Raw genomic sequence first — 27,591 nt, 5'->3', positions numbered from 1 at the left:
ATATACAAACAACTTAATTATCACCCCACAACTTAATTTATAAACCTCATTCACTTATACATGAACACTTATTCAATGAACCCTTAATTAAAATGGTCATCTAAATTCAAACAAGCAAGCCATTTTCCTTTGTACTAGCATCACTAGAAGCCATCCTTGCACAATACTTTTTGATGAACGTAGAATAAAAAACAATAGAATCCAACCACCAAACGCCAAAGCAAAAGACCTTTTTAATTATTTCTCTCTTTTTGTCTCACTCTACGTCACAAACCAACAAGGCTTATACACTTCCATCCCACCATCACCACCACTTCTCAAACTCACTCCAACACTAATTCTCCCCTCCATGGAAGACCCCTCAGAATCCCCACCACCCCTTAAAACCTACAAACTAACAGCCACATCAATCTCCTACACCAAATCCACCACCACCAAACCCTCATTCTCTTCACTTTTCTTCACCCCATGCACCAACACCCCACCAACCTACATCCTCAAAGACATCTCCCTGACCGCCCTCCCCTCCCAAATCCTGGCCGTGGTGGGCCCCAGCGGCGCCGGAAAATCCACCCTCCTCGACATCCTCGCCGCCCGCACCCTCCCCTCCCACGGCACCCTCCTCCTCAACTCCGCCCCTCTCGTCCCCTCCACCTTCCGCAAGCTCTCCTCCTATGTCCCCCAACACGACCACTGCCTCCCCCTCCTCACCGTCTCCGAAACCTTCCTCTTCGCCGCAAAGCTCCTCAAACCCAAAACCTCCAACCTCGCCGCCACCGTCTCCTCCCTCCTCTCCGAACTCCGACTCACGCACCTTTCCAACACTCGCCTCGCGCATGGCCTCTCCGGCGGAGAACGCAGAAGGGTCTCCATTGGCCTCAGCCTCCTCCACGATCCCGCGGTGCTACTCCTCGACGAACCCACTTCGGGGCTCGACAGCACTTCAGCCTTCAAAGTAATGCGAATTCTAAAGCAAACGTGCACCACTCGCAACAGAACCATCATTCTCTCCATTCACCAACCCAGCTTCAAGATCCTCGCTTGCATTGATAGGATCTTGCTGCTCTCCAAAGGAACCGTGGTTCATCATGGTAGCGTTGCCACCTTGCACGCGTTCTTGCACTCCAGTGGCTTCACTGTTCCTCACCAACTCAACGCGCTGGAATATGCTATGGAGATTTTGAGCCAGTTGAATGAGGTGAAGCCTGTTACTCCCCCGAGTATTCCTGAATCGCCTCAAAGTTCAATTTCAACGAGTTCCGTTTCTGAGGGTGGAGCTAGGAGTAGTAGAGAGATCATCAGGTATAGAAGCTCTAGGGTTCATGAGATTTTCACTCTTTATAGCAGGTTTTGGAAGATTATCTACAGAACTAGACAACTTCTTTTGACCAACACAGCTGAAGCACTTCTCGTGGGGCTTGTGTTGGGAACTATTTATATCAATATAGGGTTTGATAAAGAAGGGATTGAGAAAAGGTTTGGTCTCTTTGCCTTCACTCTCACGTTTCTCTTATCCTCCACAACTGAAACCCTTCCTATTTTCATCAACGAGAGACCGATCTTGTTGAGAGAAACTTCGAGTGGGGTTTATAGGCTTTCGTCTTATCTCATTGCAAACACGCTTGTTTTCTTGCCCTACTTGTTCGTTATTGCTGTTATATATTCTATTCCAGTTTATTTCTTGGTGGGTCTTTGTGCTTCGTGGCTTTCTTTTGCTTACTTTGTTTTGGTCATTTGGGTCATTGTTCTCATGGCAAACTCGTTCGCTCTCTTCTTGAGCTCTCTTGCACCGAACTACATTGCTGGGACTTCGCTCCTAACGGTGCTTCTCGCAGCGTTTTTTCTCTTCTCTGGGTATTTTATCTCCAAGGAAAGCTTGCCCAAGTACTGGCTCTTCATGCATTTCTTCTCTATGTATAAATACGCTCTTGATGCCCTTCTCATCAACGAGTACTCGTGTTTGGTGTCACGGTGTTTGATATGGTACCAAGAGAATGAACAGTGCATGGTGACTGGTGGTGACGTGTTGCAGAAGAGAGGGCTCAAGGAGAGTGAAAGGTGGACCAACGTGTACTTCTTGCTCGGGTTCTTTCTGCTGTATCGTGTGCTTTGCTTCTTGGTTTTGGCTAGAAGGGTTTCAAGATCGAAAACTTAATAGACACCGAGAAATTATATATGGTGATAAAACGCTGATAACTTTAAGCGTTGTAGTATTTTAGCTTTCATATATTTTTTTTCTATCATCCTATTGCATGTATGAACTCGTTTTGTTTTATTTGATTTCTATATAAAGTATATAATGTGAAATACAGCCACAGAAAAAGTTTGTTTTATAGATATGAAGTGGACCTTTTCGTTCTCCTCTCAAGTAGTGTTATTCTCACTTCTTCATTAGATATAGTTGTTCCTTTTCCTTAGTAGCTAGAACCCCGTAATTTGGATCATTGTATGATTTGGTAGTAGTACGTGATATTTCATTTACTTTAGACACAGGACGACAAGCTGTAACTTAAGATCGAATGCGACGTTTCATGCTGTAGGCATAATGATGAGCATGCATTAATGCAAATTAAATAACAATACACGTTTTAATACACTTTAATTTTTTTAACCTTCTTTATTAGTATTAACTAGAAAAATTTATTGAAAAATCATAAAATGTTAATCAACGATAAAAAGCATTAAAAAGTATAGTACTATTTTCTAAATAGTTTTTTTCTGGTAAGTTCTTTTTTTCCTTCCTTCTCATATGCAATATATATATATATATATATATATATTGATGAAATAGGTCATTTTTCAAAGCTGGAATAAATTTAAGAATTTTTTTTCTTCAGGAATTAATAAAATTGATTTTTGTATTGCATCTGATCGACTTTATAAATAAAATTAACAACTTTTATAAATTAACTGTAATATATATATATATATATATATTCTAGCTAGCAACCACTCATTCTTATTGTACATGTGGTTTGATTTTCTCACATGTAAAGGAGTTTGATTGACAAAATGAGAGGTCAGGATGGAAGATCTATAATTCTGTATTTAATGGCTGAATAATAATGTGGGTTCATTTGAATTTCTTGGAGGCTTTAATTAATGGGTGAAAGCATATATAACAGAAAAAACCACGTAGATATCTCTTTGGCCAATTCAATTGTTCGATTTGTTTAACTTTGTTGGAGTCACGGGTCTCTCTTATGCCTTTGGTTGCAAAGAGAGGGAAGAGTCCAAAGCTGTCCTCATCATCATGGAGGAGGTTTTGTCGTTTGGCTAAGTTGCTTGCTTGCTGCTGCTATTCTTTAATTTGTCTGCTGTGACTGTGAGCTATAGTGTTTTTTGTTCACGGGTTCTTCATTCGTGGTGTCCCGTGAACTTGTTCAGTGTTGGGTTGGGGATTGCATATAATATTTTGGATATGATATGATATTTCACTATTGGCCTAAGATTGTAGATGGCTCACGATCCACTGCAGTTTTTAATTATAAACTGCATGATCACAACCATTAAAATAAACTTTGACTTGTATAAAATTGTAATAAAAAAATAAAATTAAAAAGGAAAGAATGGTGTAAGATTAAACTGCAACCCTGCAGTTATTTTTTCAACAATGTAAGACAATAATAGAGAATCAGCACAATTAGTATATGTGTGACTTTTTAAAATTTCCATCATCTTATAATTAATATTTAGTTTATGGGTGCATAGTTGTATAACAAGGTTAAAAGTTCAAAAGGTCACCTAATCGGATTAGCAGCCTAATCACAAATCAAGTGGCAAAATAAAAAAAAAATCAAAAAAGGAAAAAAAAACTTCTAAAACAAAGTTTAATAATCATACACCACAATTATTTAGAAATTATTGTTCATATAAATTTTAAAAAAATTATTATAAAAATTAACAAACTTATCTTATATGTCATTTATGATGAGATAACAATATAAACCTATTTTACACAATCAATACATATCTATTTTGTTTTTAAAAAATATTATATAAAATTATACCTAACAAAACAATATATATGATGTAATTATGCTGCTAAGATAAACATAAAACTTCAACATTATATATGTTCAAAAATCATATTGGCACAGTATTAATCATACAAATTAACAAACTATACGTAATAAAATAATCAATAATGTACTCCTTATATATGGTGCATGCAGATTAAAACTTCAACATTATATATGTCCAAAAATCCATTTTGTCTCTCCCATGTCTTGGTCTTGTTGTGCCGCCGCAACATGGTTTCGTTACATCAAAGGCGGTAGACCCTTGGGTATCTCCATGAAGGAGATCTACAAATGGCAAATCCCACTGACAACAATTCTACACCGTTCAAAGCCCCTCTTTATTGATGGTCACTTTTTCACCGTCATGTCCAAGTCCCACAACATTGATTCTAGTTCCTCTCCTCTTTCCTTGGCTGCAAAGGCTTGTGACATCTCGTGGACTGAAGAGTTCATAACTCAAAATCCTCTTAAGCAATTGTTTTTAATAGCATAAAATTGAAGTTTTGTTTTCCACCTTTTCTTACCAATGAATACTACCGTAACTATAAAAAACTTGAGATTGAGGATTAATTTGAAATCTTAAGAATACAGTTCCTAACTTATGACTTGAGCACTTGCTGTGTGTAATGGTTCGTGAAAAAACCCAGCTACCCTTGCGCAAAAGAGAAAAAGGACTTTTGGTTTATTTGTTTATTTAAGAATGCAATTGCATATATGTCCTTTAAGTTTTACATTTCTAAATAAAAGATGAGTGGTATTTTTGTCCAACAGAAAAGGTGTTTAATGCTCATATAAACCTTATATATTTTGAGTGGGTATATGTTCGGAAAAATTTATATATATATATATATATATATATATATATATATATATATATATATATATTATAAAAGAAAAAAAACTTAAATCTAATTTATTTTGGTGTTTTTTGTTTTAGGAAATAAGTGATAAAAGTGAAGTTATTGACGAGAAAACAGTTAATAATTGAATTGAAGACTTATGCAATTTAGTAAATTATACATTTTTCATTTATTTAGATTTATGTTTTTCTTTGAAGTTATGCTTTTGAGATTTTGTAATTTTATGTTTACTTATGCTTGTACTTTGGATTTATTTTACATTTTTATTGAATTATAATTTTATTTATACTTGTACTTTGAATTTATTTTATTTATACTTAAAACACACTTTTTTATGTTTAATTCTTCTTTATTATAGGCTTTTAATTAACTAGTTTTACTTAATGCTGAATATCATCATTTTTAAAATATATTTTTAAATTTGAAGTATCCATTTGTACCTGTGAGTATAAAAAAATCTATGAATATCTTCCAAACAAATACCTGGTGGGTGGGCACGCAGTGGTCACTAGTTTTCCCCAACGGGAAGCTTTAATTTGATATTTTTATGATTAAAGAAATTGAGATTTATATACTACCTTTTCTTTAGGTGAAAAAAAGAAAAATATATCTTACAAAAGCGCTAGAAGGAGGGCTTGAACCTCCGACCTTGTGGTTAACAGCCACACGCTCTAACCAACTGAGCTATTCCAGCTATTATTAATTTACTACTTATTATAAATTATTAATTTTTAGTAATCTACGATTTCATTTGATCAAGTTTTGCAAGTTAACAAGCTCGCTTTCGTCTTTTTTAAATTGGATATGTGAATTACGTTTTTCAGTTTTTGATTGTTTTCTTAGTAAATTAACACCTTTTACACAAGCTTGCTGGAAATAATCTATGTCTCACATCGGCTAAAAGTAATCACACATTAGATAAGTGAGGGACAATCCTCATCCTTTGATTTAGCTTTTGGGATTGAGTTAGATTTTTCACATTACAAACTTTAAGACGGTATCAGAGTCAGTTCTGATCCTGGAACCACGCTTCCGCTAGCCCTCGCTTTGTGGTGACAAACACCCATCATTTTGTTGTTTACGCATCAAGCTCAAAGAGTGCTTGACGTGAGGAGATGTGTTAGAAATAATTCAAGTCTCACATCGGTTAAAAGTAATCTTATATTAGAATATATAAGTGAGGGGCAACCCTCACTCCTTGAACTAACTTTTAGGGTTGAGTTAGGTTTTTCACATTACACATTCTAAGACTTGTTCATTCACTTCTTCTTTTTAAAAATTTCTTTACCTTATGAATATAGTTTATGCTACATAAAATAAAATGAATATAGTTGATGCAGCTATTAATACATTATCGACCTCTTTATAGTTTTTTTTTTTTTAAAGAAGCCTCTTTATAGTTTATACTATTTTTTTACTGCATAGTTTATACTCTTCTTTCACATTAAAGACATTTCTTAATCAATAATTAAAAATTAATTGTTTTTAAAGTGAAGAAATCACGTACCACATGACTATAGAATAAAAATGACATAAGACATGACATGTGATTCGAAGACATAAACGTATCAATTACATGACAAACTACACAAAATCCATACTTTGTAGTTTGTATTATGCAAATAAATATTTTATGCTTTGTTTGTTTAAAATATAAATTAGAAGAAAAAATGATTTAGAGAAAGAAGTATTTATAACTATAAAGAAAATATATACAACTCATTGAAATAAATAAGAAAACATAAATAATTTAGATTTAACAAGAAAAAAAATGTTTTTTTTCAAATAAAGAACTTAATTTGAGAGTAGAAGTAAATGAAATATAAAAAAAAAGAGAAATTAATAAAACTAATATTTAGTAGAAAAAAATAAGGTATTATAAAGAATAATGAAACCAAGAGTGGAGACTATTTTATTATAAAGAGTAGGATATCAGATTAAATTAAACATTAAGCTAGATTAGAATAATCATCAGTCCTAAATGATGGTGATGCTACCTTAGCAAATCCATCATACAATAATATACATTTGGATTTTGGACAACCTATATGATTAAGGTACGCTCGATAGCCTAGCTACTTTTACTACCCCATGAAGCTAAATACAGAACTTTATAGATAGAAAATGGAATGAAGAAAAGAACTTGGAGAGCAAGTTTTTCTTAAAAGATACAGCAAAACAAAATCTATTAAGGCCCTAATCAATATAAAGAATTGTAGGTATAGCAAGTTGCAATTATGGAAGCTACGCAAATGAAGAACGAAGGAAAGAGGGTGACGTTAAGGAGCCTACTCACACCCCCGTAGCCAGCAAGAGTAATGGTTGCATCTGCAATCACTCGTGCAAGTGTCCCTGCCTCTGTAGACAAGAGCCCTCCATTGTAGGTTCCACGAGAAAGCCTTGATGACATTACTCGTGATAGAAGTGACAAGTTGACACCTGTAAAGCATGAATCATTGTCGAACATCATAACAATGAGCCTAATTAATATGTTTGCATGATGTTCCTTAATGAAAAGCTCCTTTTGTTCCTCCAATATTTGGTTTAAAATGGTCCTTATTAATCAATGCATGCATTTTAAAAAATGGATTTTGATCCTTGCTCTTTTGAAATATGCTGAAATTAGTCCTCAATGTCACGTGGCCGCCATGTGTCTTCGTTAACCACGTCATAAAAAACAATGCTAATAGAGTTACAGTGAGGGACTAATTTCATTGTTCTTCAAAAACGAGGATCAAAATCATGTTCTTAAAGGTCGGGACCAAGACCAAATTTAACCAAAAATTGAGAAAACTACCCTCAAAATCTTAAAACAACATATAAAGGTAGATTTGCTTGATGATGGCAAGCTTTATCATATTTCTTAATTTTGCTTGGTGAGACATAACACCATGATTCATGTGCATCTACACCATCAGAAATAGGAAAGCAGATCGGTGAGATCACTAATATAAGATCTTACCTTCAAGTACTTCAGCAGAAACAAACATAAGGAGCCCCGAACAGATGTACTGTGGTTCAGTGTATGGAAAAATTACATGGAAGCTGAAAAGTATGCCTACGAAAACCATAACTTCTGATGCCAACAAAATTTGCCTACAAAATGATCAAATAGAAAACAGATCTCTTAGAGCTGCTTATGTGGATAATATAAACAATTTTAAGGTTGTGAGTGGATAAGTGAAAATATTAATCCCTTGGATCTCTATTATGACTTTATCTTTTTACCAAGCATTAAATTTCAAAATGCATAATCATTTTATCATACATCTTTCTGCAAATGTATTATACAAATTAGCTTTATGAATAATCAAATGAAGCAAATTAAAGGTTTTCCACACGTTACCTGTCCTCAAACATATTGCTTATATAACTTCCAACAATAATGTTAACTGGAAGAACTGTCAAGCCAAGGCAAGCAAGAAAAATGGAAACAGTGCTTGTTGTCCAATTGAAGTAGTATGTTGTGATGACACTGGATTCTGACAGTAAAATCTCCATTGCATATTTAAGCATGAAGTATATCAATAACTGAACCTGAAGATGTTACATAAATTTGGTCAGATGAACAACCTTTTATCTAGTCTTCAATGGAACTTTGTGATTTGTGATGTCAAAAACAAACAGTACATCAAAGATTTCACGAGAAATTCTAAATTATCTAAAATAACAATGAGCTGAATAAGGAAATTCATTATATCAAGAGACATATGATGTCTAAATAATCTTATTTGACAGTAGAAAGTGCCCATCTTGCAAATATAGCCGTAGTTTTGTGTGCGTGTAAGTCACAACAATATTGGGTACTGAAAAATTAACCTTTCCATCATTTAGGAGCGTACGGTGTCTCACATGAAAAATTAGTGTTCCATTCAAACAATGACTTAAAGCACATACTTCTAATAAACTAATGGTTAATGGAGATCCAACCTTTACAGAAGGTGTAAGGAGTCTATATGCTGCTCCAATTGAATTGGCTGGCTGACGAGAATCCTCTGGAGCTTCTTCACTATCATCATAATCTTGATCATCATCTTCATCTACCTTATCTTTTAAACTAGTCAGCAGTGGTTGTTTTATGCCTTTTTCAAGTGCATTGTTTTCTGTTGGTACAAGCAAAAAAGTGTGTCATTTTCTGTTGTGTTGTAGACTTGAACAAACTCCTTACATATAGATAACCCATGAATTATGATATAGTGCAAGGGACAGATAGACAAACTCTATGATTTGGAGAAGGCTCATTAGTCATTAATGCCAGAAGTTACCCATGTTTCTCCATAATTTCTGAATATTACATTGCAGCAGATTTACCAATTCACTAGAGATAGCATTCCAGATAAATATTGCCGAAGGCTTTTTCAGTTTTTATGGCTAATTTCCTTTCATATCATTATTTAACCTGCTTAGTAGGTCATTTGAAGTGTTTTGAAGGTTCACAAAATACTTAACAAGGTACCATTAGTACCAGGAATGCAGTTGAACAGCAAAGCTACAGAGGCAGAAAGGCTATGTACGGACAATATATGAGCTTCTTAAAGTATGAAACCAAATTTCTGGCTAAATAACTCACTATTTGCATCAATCTCCATTTCTTTTGATGAGGAAGATTCTGATATTTTTGTTTCAGATTTATTTTGACAGTGGTCAAACTTATAGACGATGACCAGTGTCATCAATGGACTATTTATTAAAATACTGAATGCTAAACTTCAAGGGCAAAAAAACCCAGCGAATATCAGAAATATTAGGACTCAGCAGTGAAATTAGAGGATTAATGCAGATCAACAATTTTAACAGAAAAAGTAGAAATCATAAAAAAAGAGGTGATGCAATATGAGTTTAGTACCAGCATTGGATTGATGTGGTACATGATTCTCTTCAATTTCACGATAAGGTTCCTTAAAAGTGATCCACAACCACACTAGATATATCAACCAAGCAATAGTCATAACCCACCCTGGTAAGGTATCTTGGTTAAATGTAATGTTGAAAATCTTAAATTTGGTCTGTAGTAAGCCGGCTAATGCAGGACCACAGGCCATTCCAAGCGCGCTGGCACTAACAAAACCTGCCGATGCTTGCATGCGGATTTTTAAAGGCACACAATCACTAATATAACGCCGGTTGACCGCTCTGGCAGAACCAAATCTGCAATTAAAATCAGATGTTTGTCAATGTAACAAGGTCTTAACGTGGCTAGTATCTTAACATATCCCTAGCTTCAATATTAACGTGGCAAGTTTTGCAAGCAACATGAAAATCACCGTATACATAGTTACCTATTTAACCACAAAGAATCAAAGTTAATCTTTCCCTTGAGAATGCAGTTACCTATTCAGGATTATGGACATGATTTTAACACTAGATAACTGAGAATGTGGTAATAGTTACCAAAAAGTAAAATGATAATGCAGAATCAAAACTTATGGCCATCAAGTAAAAGATGCAAGAGTACTTACCCACATAAAAGACGACCAATTATGAGAATCCATATCGAATTAAGATCGTATGCCAAGGCATACATGACATTGCCAAGAAAAAGAACTATGCTACTGAATACAAGAGGCCTGAAGTATGATTTATTTGACCACGCACTAAAATACACCGAAGAAAACACCTGTGCAACTGCCATTGCCCCGATCACAATACCGCAAACCGTTGGTGCAGCCCCAAGGCTCATAGAGTAATCATCTGCTGTAGGGACTATAATATATGTGTTGACCATGTACAAAAATGTGTTTGCCAAGTTCAAAAAAAGAGACATAAAATGGTATCTTTGATCATCAACATGCTCATCAACAGGTGCAGGCAACTCCTCATGCATAATAAGTGCATGTTGCCCCAAAAAGTTTAGGAAGTTGGTTGAGTTACTTAACCTATCAATAGCTGCTCTTATTGAATCAATAACAGGATCCTGCACACAAATAATAAAAAGTATTTAAGATGGAAATCACCAAACTTATGTTGCTTCATAGCCAGCTACTAAAGCTTGGCTGAGAACATTAAGAGAAAACATTACAAATTAACACCAGTGGATGAAACAGAGTCGATGTAAAAAGAAACCTGAAGGGGAAGTGTAGGCTGATCATAAATTGATAAGAAGCTTCCTTGGCTCTCCTGATTCTCCTGAAGTTCGTGAAGGTTGCGAGATAAAGCTCCCACAACAGCTCCAAATCCCTGCAAGTTCCTTATCTGTTAGTCAATGTTCATTTGTAGGGAGGAAGAAAAAAAAAATTAAAGCAAATTTGTGGTTGAACTAAACATATTACCACATGCTTGAACACTTGTTGGAGCTGGGAGTATGGATGATTTGCGCGAGTTTTGACATAGTAATCAGTAAATTTATAGCCAAAGCGTTTGTCAAACTTCTTCAATATCTTACGCAAACCAACAGCATTGACTTCTACAAAGAAGAGAAGCTTCAATAGCTCTTGTCCCACTGCTCTATAAGCTTCTCGTAGTTCAGCTATTCTGCTTATATGAGGCTCCTGCTGAATAACTTCATGATCCTCTCCGAGCTTCGCTATCCTACTTGCCAAAAGCCCTTGTTGTTCCAACAGGAAAAGCACAGTCTTCTCAATCTGAATTGTAATAAGGAAGTGAGTGAAACATGTGTAAAATACAAATAAAGAATGCCACACATTTTACCCATATAACCATAATCAAAATTGAGTATAGTTACAAGTAATGAAAAGGCTCAAATTTCATAACAGGAAGTGACTGAGTCATAAATCCTAATTATACAGTCAACAATGAAAACAGACCTGATTATCCAGCATTCTTGAGAAATCCTTAAGTACATGGCGGCGATCCAGTGTTCCAAGTTGAATTTGTTGAGCATACTGCTTTACTCGTTTCTTCATTAGTTTGTAGTTTATGTAATATCTAAATCAAAAATCAAAATCATGAGCATGCATAAAAATGAAACCATGGACAGAAAACAACACATAGGCAAAAAACATACCTTTGCCATTCTTGAATTTGTCTTTCTTTCAACTTTTTCCCAAAGGCAACCATCTCTCTCTGCAATTACAAGGTTGTATTCATCCAAAGTAAATCAAAACAACTTATAATGCTAGTAAGGCAAACATTTAATTAAAAGTGTAACTTTCTTTCATCAGCAACAATGTATTAATCGAACTTCCACCAACACAAAACTATGCATACCGAATGAATATAGCGTTACTGAATGAAGGTATAACAAGGTTGCTTTCTTCCTAGCTTAGCATGTTTGTTGCCAATACAAATATGCTGAAGCGTCCATAATAATACAAGCAAAGTTGTGAAGCCCTCTCATGAATGAATAAGAACTCACGAGCATACCATGAATCAAACATCTGCATCAAAATCTGAACACAGGTTCAATTGATATAGTACGAAGAAATTCTTATGTAGTCAATGATACATATACCTTACCATAAGTATTATAAATAGAAAAATGCTAACAAGCATCTAAACTATACTTGTTCGAAAAACAAAAGTAGATAAAAAAAATTAGAGAAAGAAGCATATATTATATGAAAAATATAATAATTATTTAGTACTTTCTTTTGAAGTAAGTAGCTGCTTAACAAGAACCTTGTAACGTAATATCAAACTTAGAACCTTGTAACGTAATATCAAACTTACGTCATGTGTTATGTTTGCTAGTTTTATTAACGTAACTACATTGATTGAGCAGCATTTTCTGACTTTATTACGGTACACATATTTTAATCAGTCTACTTTATAGTTGACACAGTACGTCATCGACTGATGTTATAAGTTGAGAATAATTATTATACTAACGTTCCATAAGATTATTGCATTACTACATCATCCTATTCACTAATATTATTACGTGATGACAAGATACATTTTCAATTAGATGTATGTGTTAAAATACTTTATGTTATCATAATATAACAATTAATAATTTAATTAGAATATCCTGATAACGAACTTTTTTTACATCGTATATATTTAATTAGTTCTAATTTTTACTATTCATATTTTTAATAAATTTAATTTCTATTTATTATTATTATTAGTGTAAAAACATTCTCTTCATTTTCGACTAGTCACATCCTTTGAAAAGGTAACAAGAAAAAATTAAAGAGTGGAGCCAGGTTGGGACGCATAAGCATGAAAAATCCAGATGAATTGAAAGCAGGTGGACAACATGATTATTAATTTATTATTATCCAAATCATTACCCCACACGGTCCCCAAAAAGGGATGAAAAACAAAATCAATCTCAATCAATAAATCCGATTGAAATTAAGTGACGGAGGAAAACATAAAATAAAGCCAAGATCTTTTACATATAGTTTACCTTTAAACAGAAGAGGCTCTCAGTCCTTTTTTCATGAAAAATTCTATATATAAAAAGAAGATAGTTCAATAAATTTTCATGCATAAATTACATGTTGCAGTTTTTGTTCCGGAAAGAAAAGAATTGTGTTATTGGGAAACCATATGAAGCAAAAGAAAGAAAGAAAGAAGAAGATGATAACAAAAGAATTAATGGATTGCTTACCAAAAAGAATAAAAGTGGAAGGAGAAGGGTGAAGCGATTGGAGAAAGAAAAGGTAAAAGGGAGAGTGAGAGTGTAAAAGGCTGACAAACAAACACACCGGAAGCGGGTCCTACTCCTGTAAATGCTGCCATATATTCATCTCTCTTTTACTATTTACTATATATAGAAACTCCCACTTCCACCAATAATTTTTCCACAAGTACCGGCAATAATATATTTTTAATACATTTTATTATTAATTTAGAATTAGAATGTGGTTAGCATAGTGTTTACATAATATATAAATAAACATATTTTCATATATAATATTAATTATAATTTATTAAATTTTAAAAATCCAATACATATTTATTAAATGTATGAATTTTATTGTTTGAATGATAAAAAACACATAACATTGACAAGTGGTCATGCTACCGCCAACTAATTTATAATCTTAATCATTTATATATAATTATGTAATATAATTTAAAATTATAATTTTCATTACTCACAATGATATATTGTTTTCTTGGAGACTTTTTTCTCCCTCCCTCTCTTCCTCTCTTAAAGACTAAAATAGCAATACTTTTAATTTTAAAAATTTATTTAATTTCTAGTTCCAAAAAATACTGTAAATAATAGTATCTCACAAAGGCTAAAATTAAACATTAGTTTATATTTACATCTATATTTCTTTTTTCAATGTCCCAAATATCACAAAGAATAAGGCTATTCATTTATTATTATTTAGGTAAATACTAATCAGGATTCTAAACACATTTGTTATTCGTTAAGAAACTCTCAAAGTAAAAATATTTTTCTTAAAAAATAAAATTATATTATTTATAAATTTTTTTAATATTTTTTATAATTTATAATATTTTATTTTTAATTCTTTAATTAATATATAAGGACACTAATTATAAATGGTTACCCTTATTCTTATATAAATTCGCGCACGACAAACTCTTCAGTTTAGATGTCATATGAACATTTCTATGTTAACTGGGAAGTTGGGTTTGACCACCCCACTTTCTTACGGGTCTCTTTTTCTTTTTCATTTTTTTTATAAAATTTATATGTTTGAATTTTTTTAATTTAAATTACAAAATAATACAAATAAAAATTAAAACTTTTAATATTAAAAATTATTAAAATTGTCTAATAATATATTTGCTTTATTAAAAAAATTAAATTTTTAAAATAGTTATTTTCTCCAATTTTTTATTAAAATAATTTTTATAATTTTTTAAGAGATATATATAGATAAAGAAAAATAAAAAAATTTGAGAAAATAATAGTATAATTTTTTAGTTACATGTATATATATTTTTTAGTTAAATTTATGTGTCGTTGAAATTTTTATTTTGTTATGTATGTTAATTAAAAAATGAGAAAATTAGTTAGTAGTATTGAAACAAATTAAAAAACACAGTGAATAAATAATTGATACACATAAAATTAAACAGTTATGACTGAGATGATAAATAAGAATAACGAAACGTACTAAAAATATAATTGCAACACAAATATGACGAAATTCTACAGGACCAACACACGAGTATTGTTCATTGCACATTAACATTGTGTAAACATCATCATCATTTTTCAATTGTAGAGATTGAAAAAAATATTGCTGACTTGCATCTATGAATGGTTGTCAGTAGTATATTTCATCCACTAATTGATCGTTGATTAGTTGAAGGGTGTTGTGCACTCTACTCTTGAGTGTATCAAAAGGACAGTTATTACGAACTCGCATTGGTGTTGGAGTGAGTCTTTGAAAATAAACGTCAGTTTGGTTGTTGTTGTGAGTGATTGATCCATTTGGAAAAATGAAGGCTAATCTTGAGTTAGCAGTTGTTTGACTATTTGTTTCTCCCAAAAATGACATAGTAATAAGATTGACTTTGGTTTATGAATGTATGTTGTGTGAAATTGTGTGTTTGTATTGAGGGTGTTTTGTGTTATTTATAGTTATATGAGTATTTTGCCCCGTTGATGTGTATTGGAATCTCATAAGGTTAGAATTGTGTGTCTGCTAAAGGCTTTTCTGGAATCCAATTGCTGGTGAGACATTTAATTTTTTAGAGACGTGTGCAAATTGCAGAGTGTGTCACGAATACTTTTTTTTTATTCTTTGACATTCAAACTATGGAAAAAGCGTGTCACGAATATCATTAATGTGTTGGACATGATTTTAAAAATATGCAGAACATGGACACTTAAGCATAGTTGCAAGGATCCAAAGCATAGGTTTTTCGATTTTGTGCTCCTATTTTGAGGTGATTGTTCATGGAATTGGCACACGATATATTCTTTTTTTGGATTCTTTGACATTCAAAATATGAAAAAAGTGTGTCACGAATATCATTAATGTGTTGGATATAATTTTAAAAAATGAAAAACATGGACACTTAAGCATAGTTGCAAGGGTCCAAATCATAGTTTTTTTTTCGATTTTGTACTTCTATTTTAAGGTGGTTGCCCATGGAACTGGTGCACGATATTTTTTTTTGGATTCTTCGACATTCAGACTATGGAAAAAGTGTGTCACGAATATCATTAATGTGTCGGAAATAATTTTAAAAAAATGCAGAACATGGACACTTAAGCATAGTTGCAAGGGTTTAAATCATAATTTTTTCGATTTTGTGCTTCTATTTTGAGGTGGTTGTCCATGGAACTGGTGCATGATATATTTGTTTTTGGATTCTTTGACGTTCAAACTATGGAAAAAGTGTGTCACGAAGATCATTAATGTGTTGGACATAATTTTTAAAAAATGTAGAATATGAGCACTTAAGCATAGTTGCAAGGGTCCAAATCATAGTTTTTTTGATTTTATGTTTCTATTTTGAGGTGGTTGTCCATGGAACTAGTGCATGATATATTTTTTTGGATTCTTTGACGTTCAAACTATGGAAAGAGTGTGTCACGAAAATCGTTAATGTGTTGGACATAATTTTAAAAAAATACAGAACATAGACACTTAAGCATAGTTGCAAGGATCTAAATCATAGTTTTTTTAATTTTGTGCTTCTATTTTGAGGTGGTTGTCCATGGAACCGGTGCACAATATCTTTTTTTTAATTCTCTGACATTAAAAAATTTCATAAGATGACCACTTAAACATTGCTTTAAGGGTGACAAACATGCTTTCTTTTTTATTTTTTACTCTTAATTTGAGGTCTTGTTTGATGAAACCATTACAGGGTTACTTAAACATATTTGATCCCATTATCACAACATTTTATACTTTAATGACCAAGGCGATGATCAGTCTCACAGGGCAGTGAACGTCGATTACGTCGCGGATTTCTTTTTTCCTGTATGACTGGTTCTCCCACGTCATGATGATGTTGTTGTCCTATGTCAATAGATTCAATGTGGGTTGCTGCAGCTGAAGAACTTTGTCCTTGTTCTCCAAACGAATGTGGTGCATCAAACTGTTATAAAAATGCTAAATATGATGTTGTAGAATTTGGTGTATTCAAATCGACACCAAATAAATTGGTCATCCATTCATGGTTGGTTGCGTTAACTGACTCGTCAGTATGGCCAAAAGTTTGATGAACAGGTGAAGGAGTACAATACATTGATTGAGGATGTGAAATTTCAAAATGTATTTGTTCAACACTTGTCCCTGCAACATTATGGGTAATTGTTGTGCGTGGATCATTTAGTTGTTGTGCAACAGACAAGAATAGACTAATGTTTTTCCTATACTATTCCATGTACGCTGGTGTATGTGTCACTATTCCTTCAACCCATTGTCCAGTTAAAACATCATTGCATTTGTTTTTTCAGATATTAATCCACTCTGCATGATATTCCATCCAATCACTGTAATGATTGTCTCACATGTCAATTTGGTGAAGTTTCGATCAAGATTCATGGGATCACACAAACATTTAAAGAAATCACTCATGTTGGCTGGTGAGAATCTATTTTATTTCTTCATTAAACTTTACTTTCAATCAAATTTCATAACGTAATAGATTGATTGAATATTTACAGGTTACACATACACGAAGAAGATGCACTGGTGACATCTTGGGGATATCCCTCATTCTCTCGTTTGTATGAGAAAAAATGTTGGGGACATATAACTACAAATTTGTGAGTCTGTTAATTCCATGTTAAAAAACACAAGACATCTACCGATGTCATCGTTGGTTGAGGAGACGTACTTCACGACTGTACAACTCTTACTATTAGAGGTCGACAAACTTAGATAATGATCAACTCCGACTCACTAATTAAAAGAAATTTTGCTTATTTGCATTTGAATTGAAGCCATTGACAAGTTGAATATACCCAACCCGGTGATTCAACAGCACTCAACAGATGATCGATAGTGTTGTTCATCTAACTGCATGCAGCATGTCAACAACTTTGATATCTCATTAATTGCCACACCAATACGTGCATGCATCAGTCGTTGTTGTGACAAGCATTCATGTACATATTTTCAATTATTGCCCTACAAATGTTGAAGTTTCGAAGAGCACCATCTTTTTCCCCATTAAATTATGTCCAACTGAAACATTGCATAATTGCTTCAGATATAAAGATCCGGAAAGCTGTGTGTTATCCTTTTGCTGTTGTTTGGTGGATCTTGATGGCTTCATTATGTGTCTATAGATAATAACACTTATCTTAATTTATTATTCATTAAAATTCGTTAGAAAATATAAATTTATATAGAGGTCTAGCTGTTTATAAAATTTTATGGTCATATATAATGTAAAAAGTTTTATATTATTATTAAATTACAAATGATTATTTATATGACTGTTAAGGTATTTAGTGAAAAAAATTAATAAATATATAATATATAATAATTTATAAATGAATGATAATGTAAAGTATTTTATATTATTAATATAAATTAAATTCTTGAATTGATTTCAATTAAACTTTAACTCGAGTTTGATATAATTTTTTATAGTTCGAACTCAACTTAATATTCAAGCTCACAGGAGATTTAATTCAACTCGTTAGCTTAATTTACTTTAAAATTATAACTATTTCACACACATTTATTTATTTCATACAAAAATAAAAATTAATATTAAAATAACTAATAGTTAATTATATAAATTTTTTTCAATTTGGATGAGAATTTTCTCTGATCTATGATGCCATTGTCGGGCCAAGAGAGAAGGTTGCGATTGCTTAAATTGCGTAATTACATAGTGAGACAGTCAAAACTGCACCCTTTAATTTGAGGGATTTTTATTGTGGAAGCTTACGCTGCAACACATGGAGAAGAAGCACTCAGGCTGCAGCTAGGATACGTTTGGAATGTAATTAATTTACCCATTTTAGAATGTAAAAATCTCTGCATTCCATATTACATCTCGAAAAAGACTAATTTAAAATGTAAAATTACATTTTGGATTAAACTTTTCAGAAAGTTAAAAAGGTGCATGAAATAATCAGGATCGGTTATTATATTTTAGGGGCATGGGACAAAACAATAATAAGTATTTTAAATTATAAATGTATATATAAAAATAATAATAAACATATAAATTTGAGTGAGTAAAAAATCTTAAAGAAATGTATTACATTTTTTCTAATCAACTCTATTGCTATGATTTATTATCGATCTTTTTTAATCTTTTTAGCGATTGAATCTTTAATTAATTAATTTTAAATTTTTATTATTTTTATAATAGTATTACCATCACACTTTTGTTATTAATTTTTAAAATAAGTGATGAATTATTTCTCCATTTATTTAATAAAAATAAGATTTATAATTTTTCTTGTACCAATGGCAGTAGCTACTAACAAGATTAGACACAAATATCCTTGTTAGTATTCAACTTTAACGTAAAATAATATTATGCCAGCATTAACATAAAACAGTTTGTTAAGGACAAAAGATATCTGCCACCTCAGTAACATTTTGGCAGTAGCAGTACAATAACCAACTTTTTGACAGTATTTTACAATTCTACTATGGAAGAAAGGAATGGAATTGATAACATTGATGGCAGGTAATTATACATTGAACAAACTCAAAATCCGTATTGATAACAACAAAAAAGTTGAAGAAAAAAAAAACTAGTGGCACCAGACTCACCTTTCCGCAAATATGCTTTTTGAGTGAGAAGGATTCAACTTAATCGCCTTGTTTGCATCAGCAACAGCCTCTGGGGAGAAAAAAGCAAGAACAATTAGTCTCCAAACCATTGATCCACACAAACACCCACACAACAAAATTTCCATCTTGGTTAAAAACTTATCAAAATTTCGCAACTTTGCCAAATTTCTATTCACAGAAGACATGACCCAATTGAACACGGTTTTAGTTTCAAAGTGAAAGTTGATTATACACGCAAAACAAGCAAAAGGGTATCAGAAAAACACAAGCTTCAATTCTTTCAAAGTAAAACTGCATATAACGGTGAGGTTGTTGACTTGGGCACGGTCAGCATATAGGTCTGCGTTGTTGGGGCTGAGACCAATGGCCTGAGTTAAGAGGTCGTAGGGGAGATCATGGTTATCATCTTCGAAAGCCTCTTTGGCCTTAAGCTCAAGATCGGAAGCCATTTAAGAGCAAGGAATAAAGAAGAAGAAGAAGAAAGTGAAGTGCGTGAGAGATAAAAAATTGTAGAGTGAGCGTGGGAACAAGGTAATGGAAACAAGGCAAGTCTTATGCTATATTTATTAATCTTAATTAGAAAACTACCTCGAATTGCCTAGCAAAATAAAACTAAAACTCGTATTAGGAAACAACCTAGAACCTGGATTCAGTGACAAAATTTTGCTTCTATGATTAGGATGAAGCCATGAAGGCATGAAGTTTCTTGTTTTCACATTGTCTGACCAATTTTAGTCTGGAAATGAACGTCTGCATAAAAGTTCCTTTCCCTCTATGTACGATATCTGCTGCTTTCCATTAACAGTATTGTGAACTTTTTTGCCATGAACAGTAGTTATGTTATGGTAGTTACTTTGTTATTTATTTATCATCGTAAATGGAAAGTGCAGATAAACTTGCTCATGTAGCAGGGTGAAATTCTATTTAATTTGTTCTTGGATTGATAGGAACAGGACATGAAATTGAATGGACAAAGATGAATCTGTTATGATTGAATAAAATAAAATTTCCATTTCATTTATCTTAAATTGAAAAAAAAAGAACTTTATTAACTTTCATTTTAGCTATTTAAACAACAAAACGTATATTTCATTATTTTTCATTTCATCATCTTCTTGATTTTTTATTTGTTTTTAAGCAAGGAAAGGTTGGGGGAGGCAAGAGAGGGTAAAATGATCCCAACTAGGTTGATACTAGCCCACCTCTCTGCCAAAGACCCAACAAGGAAAGGTTGATATTAGGAAAAAATGGAATGATATCATCTTCTTGATTCAAATATACGTGGAATTGAAATATATATAGAAAAAAATGGAATGACATGATAAAATAAAAAGAGAGATAAAAAAAAATTGTATAAAGATGAAAATAGTTAAATTTATTCATAAAAGTGTGAGATGCTAATAAATTTACTACTCAAAGATGAAAAATCTAAATTTAATTTCTAAATATATAAAAAGTGTGATAAATTAGTTAGATAATTTAATGACAAATTAATTTTTAAACTTTTTAATTAAATGTTAAATTGGTCTTAAAAAATATAAATTTTTGTTAAATTGATCCTAAACATTATAATTTAATGACAAAATAATCTCATAAATTTAATAGTAAAATTAATTTTATCAAATTTTTTACACATTCAAAAACTAAATTTACATATTCAATCTACTAAATTTACATATTCAATCTTTTAGGATCCATTTGTTACCGCATTACATTTTCAAAAATAAATTTGATTTTTTTTTCACCTCAGATGAAGATAATTTTAGAATATATGAATGTCATTGCTCTAATTAAGTTAGAACAAATCAATGCTATATCATCCTATTTGATTTTATTTGGTTTGACGTTTGATAGAGAAAATTTCTCATTGTTAATTGAACAACTTTCCTTATAAATGAGATTGTCAAGAATAGAATTTCTAAACATAGTTATAAAATATATTGATTATTATTCAAAAAATTTAAATAATATATTTATATAAATTACTATAGAAATTTTTAATAAAATTAAACTCGATATTAGGGAAAGCTTTTATTCTCAAAAAGGAAAGTAAAAAAAAGTTATATTATGTATAAAATACCATTGTCGGAAATCTTTTATTTCCAAAAAAAAAATTATTCTCTAACACTATTTTTTTTACACCGAACGTGTAAATCAATTTGCAATAGAAATGTTTTAACTTGACCGAAAGTTTTATGTTCGAGTTCGAATTCTGAGTCCTCCAGAAAAATATTTATGTCCATATTAATTTCTGTTAACTATATTTTATTGTACAAAATTTATATATTGAAATAAAATATGTAAATTGATGTGTATATTAGTTTTAGTTTAATATGTTTTGTAGCGTATATATAATTTTACTTTTTACATATATTTTTTCATATTTATTTTATATATTTATTCATTTTTCTTATTTTTTTCTTCATCACATATTTTATTTTGAAATATATAAAATCATCACTTAGCAATGGAAAAAAGAAAAAAGAAAACAAATTTACATAAGTGTGATAGAGGTAACACTTAAATTTTATAGAAAAGGTAGCGTTAGTTAAATTTTACAGGAAAGTAGGAGTTGCGTTAGGAAGAATGAGATAATAGAAACTGAATAGTATGATATGTAATGTCACAATAATGGGAACCAAAATGAGAGAGTGTGAACCAAACAATAGGAGAGTCTCCAATTACCAAACATTAGAATATGATAAATGTGTAGTTATTCAACACATCGAAAGTTACAAATTTAAGGATCATTCAGATAGAATAATGTATAAATTTTTTATAATATTTGAGGATAAAGGTGTCCAAAAAAGTGAATACCAAACATAAAATATTCTCTTTGTACATTGTTATAGATTATGTCATTTATCTTGAAAACATTAAAGCATTCCCTGCTTAGGCTTTAGGCTTGCATATTATACTTCTTTTTTACTGAATGAATATTTGTCATTTTATACTTTATACATTGCATCTTAGTTTTTTTTTATATATATTTGTAGTATATTTAGGCATATTTTTTTAGTAAAGTGTATATTCTTATATTTCTAGTTTATGGGAGGAGAAAGCTGGATCATGGGAGAAAATGTAGGCCAATTAAGGTCATGCGTTTTAGGAATGAACATGATCAACATTTTTATCATTTATGTATTAACTCATTTTTATACGATCTAATTATCAATCATAATAATTAGTTTTCAATTCCTTTAATTAATTATTTAGCCGTGCAAATCTGTGCAAATCTGTTATTTCCAATTTTGATTTGTTAAGAATTATTAAGAGATTGGTAGCTTGATTTACTACATATTAAGGCTGTTCACTTATATATATATCACTGTAAACTAATATCAAATTCATTAATAAAAGTTACAATCTTATTCCTCTATACTAATAAATATTTAATTTAGTCATTCTATTAAGAAGAGTGTTGAAACATGACTTGTATTTGAGCAATAATTTATAGTATTTTCTAACATAATTTTTTAAATATATTTTTTATTAGTTAAAATTTAATCAAACTATAAAATTAAAAATGGTTCATTAAATAAGATTTGATATCCATCATATTTTGTGATTTTCAAATAAATTAATAGAAGAGGGTGTTCAAAAAGGTGTGTATGAGAAATTCTCATTGAGAATGTGTTATAACAGTTCTCGTCTATTAATTCAGCATAGAGCCATAGAGATTCTCTGGAATCATGGTTTTGTGATTGTTAATGAAGTTGTTGCTAACAACGAGAGTGTCGCCCCATAACAGCAACGTTGTTGAGTCACGATGCTATGTAGTAAAACAGTTCCTAACACTTTTTCTCCATGGCGCTTCCGAGAACTGCAACTCACAATCCCTCAAGGAGGGAGCATGTGTTCATTGCCCAATTATCAAAGTGGGTCTTCAACATGACTTGTATTTGAACAACAATTTATTGTCTTTGTACGCCAAATGCTTTGGAGTTCGACACGCCCGCCATTTCTTCGATGAAATGCCTCATAGGGATGTTGTGTCATGGACTACGCTTTTGTCTGCTCATACCAGAAACAAGCATCATTTTTTAGGCTCTTGAATTGTTTGACATGATGCTTGGTTCTGGTCAATGCCCCAATGAGTTTACCTTGTCCAGTGCCTTAAGATCGTGTTCTGCCTTGGGAGAGTTTAAGTTTAGGGTTAAAATCCATGCCTCTGTGGTAAAACTTGGGTTGGAGCTGAATCATGTTCTGGGTACCACTTTGGTTGATTAGTACACCAAGTGTGATTGCACTGTGGAAGCACCAAAGCTGCTTGTGTTTGTGAAGGATGATGATGTTATGTCTTGGACAATAATGATCTCTTCATTGGTGGAGACTAGTAAATTGAGTGAAGCTCTGCAACTCTATGCCAAAATGATTGAAGCTGGTGTTTACCCGAATGAGTTCACATCTGTTAAACTCTTAGGCGTGTGTTCTTTTCTTGGTTTGGGGATGGGTTATGGGAAAGTACTGCACGCACAGTTGATCAGATTTGTTGTGGAAATGAATTTGGTGTTGAAGACAGCCATTGTTGATATGTATGCAAAATGTGAATGGGTGGAAGATGCTATTAAGGTCTCAAATCAGACACCTGAATACGATGTGTGCTTATGGACTACCGTAATCTCTGGATTTATTCAAAATTTGCAGGTTAGAGAGGCTGTCAATGCATTGGTTGATATGGAATTGTCTGGAATTCTACCAAATAATTTTACATATGCTAGTTTATTGAATGCTAGCTCCTCAGTTTTATCATTGGAGCTTGGGGAACAGTTTCATTCAAGGGTTATCATGGTGGGATTGGAGGATGATATTTATCTAGGAAATGCACTGGTTGATATGTACATGAAATGTTCCCACACCACAACAAATGGTGTGAAAGCTTTTTAGAGGGATAGCCTTGCCGAATGTCATCTCTTGGACTTCTTTGATTGCTGGTTTTGCAGAACATGGTTTAGTAGAAGAATCTTTTTGGCTGTTTGCTGAGATGCAAGCAGCTGAAGTGCAACCAAATTCCTTTACACTATCTACTATCCTTGGAAATCTATTATTAACAAAGAAACTCCATGGACATATCATAAAATCAAAAGCAGACATAGACATGGCTGTTGGGAATGCTCTTGTAGATGCTTATGCTGGAGGGGGGATGACAGATGAAGCATGGGCTGTTATTGGCATGATGAACCATAGAGATATCATCACAAACACAACTTTAGCAGCAAGATTAAACCAACAGGGAGATCACCAAATGGCATTAAAAGTCATCACTCACATATGCAATGATGAGGTTAAGATGGATGAATTTAGCTTGGCAAGTTTTATATCAGCTGCAGCTGGCTTAGGCACTATGGAAACTGGAAAGCTACTCCATTGTTATTCTTTCAAATCAGGTTTTGGGAGATGTAACTTGGCTTCAAATAGCCTAGTTCACTTGTACAGCAAGTGTGGTAGCATGTTCAATGCATGCAGAGCTTTCAAAGATATAACTGAGCCAGATACAGTGTCATGGAATGTTTTGATCTCTGGATTGGCATCAAATGGACATATATCCGAGGCCCTTTCTGCCTTTGATGACATGAGGTTAGCGCGAGTTAAACTTGATTCTTTCACATTCTTATCACTAATTTTTGCTTGCAGCCAAGGTAGTTTATTGAATCTGGGTCTTGATTATTTCTATTCCATGGAAAAAACATATCATATAACACCAAAGTTGGATCACCATGTGTGTTTAGTTGATCTCCTCAGTAGAGGTGGTCGCCTAGAGGAAGCTATGGGTGTTATTGAAACAATGCCTTTCAAGCCGGATTCTGTAATTTATAAAACCTTATTAAACGCTTGCAACGCTCATGGAAATGTGCCACCGGAAGAAGATATGGCAAGGAGATGTATTGTTGAGCTTGATCCATGTGATCCTGCAATATACTTGCTGCTTGCAAGCTTGTATGACAATGCTGGACTCTCTGTGTTCAGTGACAAGATTCTCAAGCTGATGAGAGAAAGAGGCTTAAGAAGTCGTCCAAGGCAGTGTTGGATGGAGGTCAAAAGTAAGATTTATCTCTTCTCTGGAAGAGAGAAGATAGGTAAGAATGAGATTAATGAAAAGCTAGAGTTTCTTATAACTGAAATAAAGAATAAAGGGTATCCATACCAAGAGAATGAAGATAAGTTATACCACTCAGAGCAATTGGCCCTTGTATTTGGTGTTCTTAGTGTACCAACTTCGGCTCCAATACGCAAAAACAAAAATTCACTTATCTGCACTCACTGTCATTCTTTTATTATGCTTGTGACACAATTTGTTGATAGAGAGATAATTGTGAGGGATAGGAAACGATTCCATTTCTTTAAGGACGGCCAGTGTTCATGTAGAGGTCACTGAAAATGTGTTGAAACTTTTTTTTTTGTTATGCATGTTACGTGGATGATCCTTTCATATTGTGTTTTTTTTTTTTTTTTAGATTTTGCTAAAATATCTTGTGTTACTTTTTTGTTCATGTAATTGGTTGAGTTTTACTCGTTGTTCTAGCAATGTCAATGGAACAAAATAGAGACTGAAAGAGCCAAAGAGGTACATGGTTGGTTAGTAACATACAAAATCAGTAAATACCTTGTAGATTGAGCTGATATTTTTAAATTCAAGTAAAATTTTAAAGCTCGAGTCCATTATTCCATTGCTCGACAAAATGAATAAACTTAAATGGTAGAAAAACTGCAAGATAGGCTTTGCTTCAAGCAAATATTTAATAATTGACATGTTCTTACAAAGATATTAAAAATTACAAATAATGACTACAAGAAAGAATTGCAAGTGTAGCCTTAGCGTGTAGGAAAACGCATGTGGACAATTTATTTTTTTTAAACAAGGCAAAAAGGCAAGTTGCTTGAAAGCGACGACCATTGGGGGGTGAAGGCGTGTGTGGATTTAAATCTAATGGTTATTAAAAATAGGAATATAAAAATATACTTATATGTTTAATTATGAAAGACTAATATACTGCTGCAGGAGCTATATGGGATTGTTGTGCTGTAGAGAATCTAAGTCCGGTGAAGGTAGGTAATCCTTATTCAAGTCAAATTGCAACCGTTAGTGAAACGTACATAAACAAACATGATCTTTTCAAGATATTGTTTGTTTTTACCAGTAATCCCTCCGAATCTTGAATATAAACAATAAAAATTATTTATTTATTTTAACGATAAGTAAATCTCATTTATTTATTTTATTTAATAAGACTATTTTTTATGTTTGATATAAATTGTAATAAAAAATAATTTAATGAAATTAATTAATTTATTTTAGTAAGTATGAAATATGTTATTTTTTATTTATAATCAAACGTAGAGGGAGTAATATATATCCATTACAATCTAGTGTTTGATAGAGAAAGCACACTTATGTGCCCCTTTGGTCAACACTCATGGAGAAGTGAGAAACAACGAACACGTGTTTGCGGTGTTGAAAAAATGAAGTAAACATTAAACAGGATGCATGTGAGACCGCAAGAGTGAGACTAAGTCAAAGCCATATGATCTCTTATTCAAATTTCCCTTAATTAATTATAGTACCTTGTTTGGCCATTTGATCATATCACGGCTCACATATTTAGATTTTAACGTGCATCTTGCATTAGCCATGTTGCATTACATCACATAACTAAACAACCATTTAACAAAAGCATTTGATGGCTTTAATGCTTATCGTAAGTAGACCATATCTGGAACGCATCCTACTTTTTGTTTCGTCTCAAGTGTGGGCCTTGTCTAGCTAGGTTTGACCTAAAATGCACACTCCTTTTTCTTTTCCACCTCTTCTGAACTTAAACTGGCTATATAAAATTGTGAAAAAAAAATTATTTATAAATTTTTAAGATAAATCAGATCACAAAAGTTGCAATCGGGTTAGGTCTCAAAATATCAACAATTAGGTAGCTGAGGCTTCAACTCCTTAAGCATGAGTTTAAATTCTGACCGGTGAATATAAAAAAATTATTATTGGTAAGGGATAATTCACCTATAAGTATCACTAGATTCTTGGAAGGAGTTTAAAATTTTCGGTGAGCGAATGAAATATTTCTTTACAATTATGTGCTCAAT

At 32.3% G+C, this 27,591-nt stretch overlaps 2 protein-coding genes, 1 non-coding gene and 1 pseudogene across 3 annotated transcripts; 2 read left to right on the top strand and 2 right to left on the bottom strand.

The window, feature by feature from the left end:
* The first annotated feature begins 258 nt into the window (after nt 1-258).
* On the top strand, nt 259-2,368 carry LOC114401584 (ABC transporter G family member 8-like). Its single transcript, XM_028364133.1, has one exon. The coding sequence runs from the start codon at nt 350-352 to the stop codon at nt 2,153-2,155; it is 1,806 nt and encodes a 601-aa protein (XP_028219934.1). The 5' UTR covers nt 259-349; the 3' UTR covers nt 2,156-2,368.
* Nucleotides 2,369-5,502: 3,134 nt separating this feature from the next.
* Nucleotides 5,503-5,576, bottom strand: TRNAN-GUU. Its single transcript has one exon. It is a non-coding gene; the product is annotated as a tRNA-Asn (tRNA).
* Nucleotides 5,577-6,812: 1,236 nt separating this feature from the next.
* Nucleotides 6,813-12,279, bottom strand: LOC114402783 (SPX domain-containing membrane protein At4g22990-like). The gene is made up of 11 exons (XM_028365457.1): nt 12,050-12,279; nt 11,847-11,905; nt 11,647-11,767; nt 11,152-11,463; nt 10,946-11,059; nt 10,342-10,796; nt 9,729-10,030; nt 8,813-8,985; nt 8,229-8,419; nt 7,845-7,978; nt 6,813-7,321 (listed from the first exon to the last, which is right to left on the bottom strand). The coding sequence occupies exons 2-11, from the start codon at nt 11,897-11,899 to the stop codon at nt 7,083-7,085; spliced, it is 2,094 nt and encodes a 697-aa protein (XP_028221258.1). The 5' UTR covers nt 11,900-11,905; nt 12,050-12,279; the 3' UTR covers nt 6,813-7,082.
* A 10,812-nt stretch (nt 12,280-23,091) lies between these two features.
* On the top strand, nt 23,092-26,386 carry LOC114402726 (annotated as a pseudogene).
* Nucleotides 26,387-27,591: the final 1,205 nt, after the last annotated feature.

The sequence above is a fragment of the Glycine soja genome, chromosome 20, assembly GCF_004193775.1.
Source record: "Glycine soja cultivar W05 chromosome 20, ASM419377v2, whole genome shotgun sequence".
Lineage (NCBI taxonomy): Eukaryota > Viridiplantae > Streptophyta > Magnoliopsida > Fabales > Fabaceae > Glycine > Glycine soja.
This window is presented reverse-complemented; position numbering and strand designations above follow the sequence as displayed.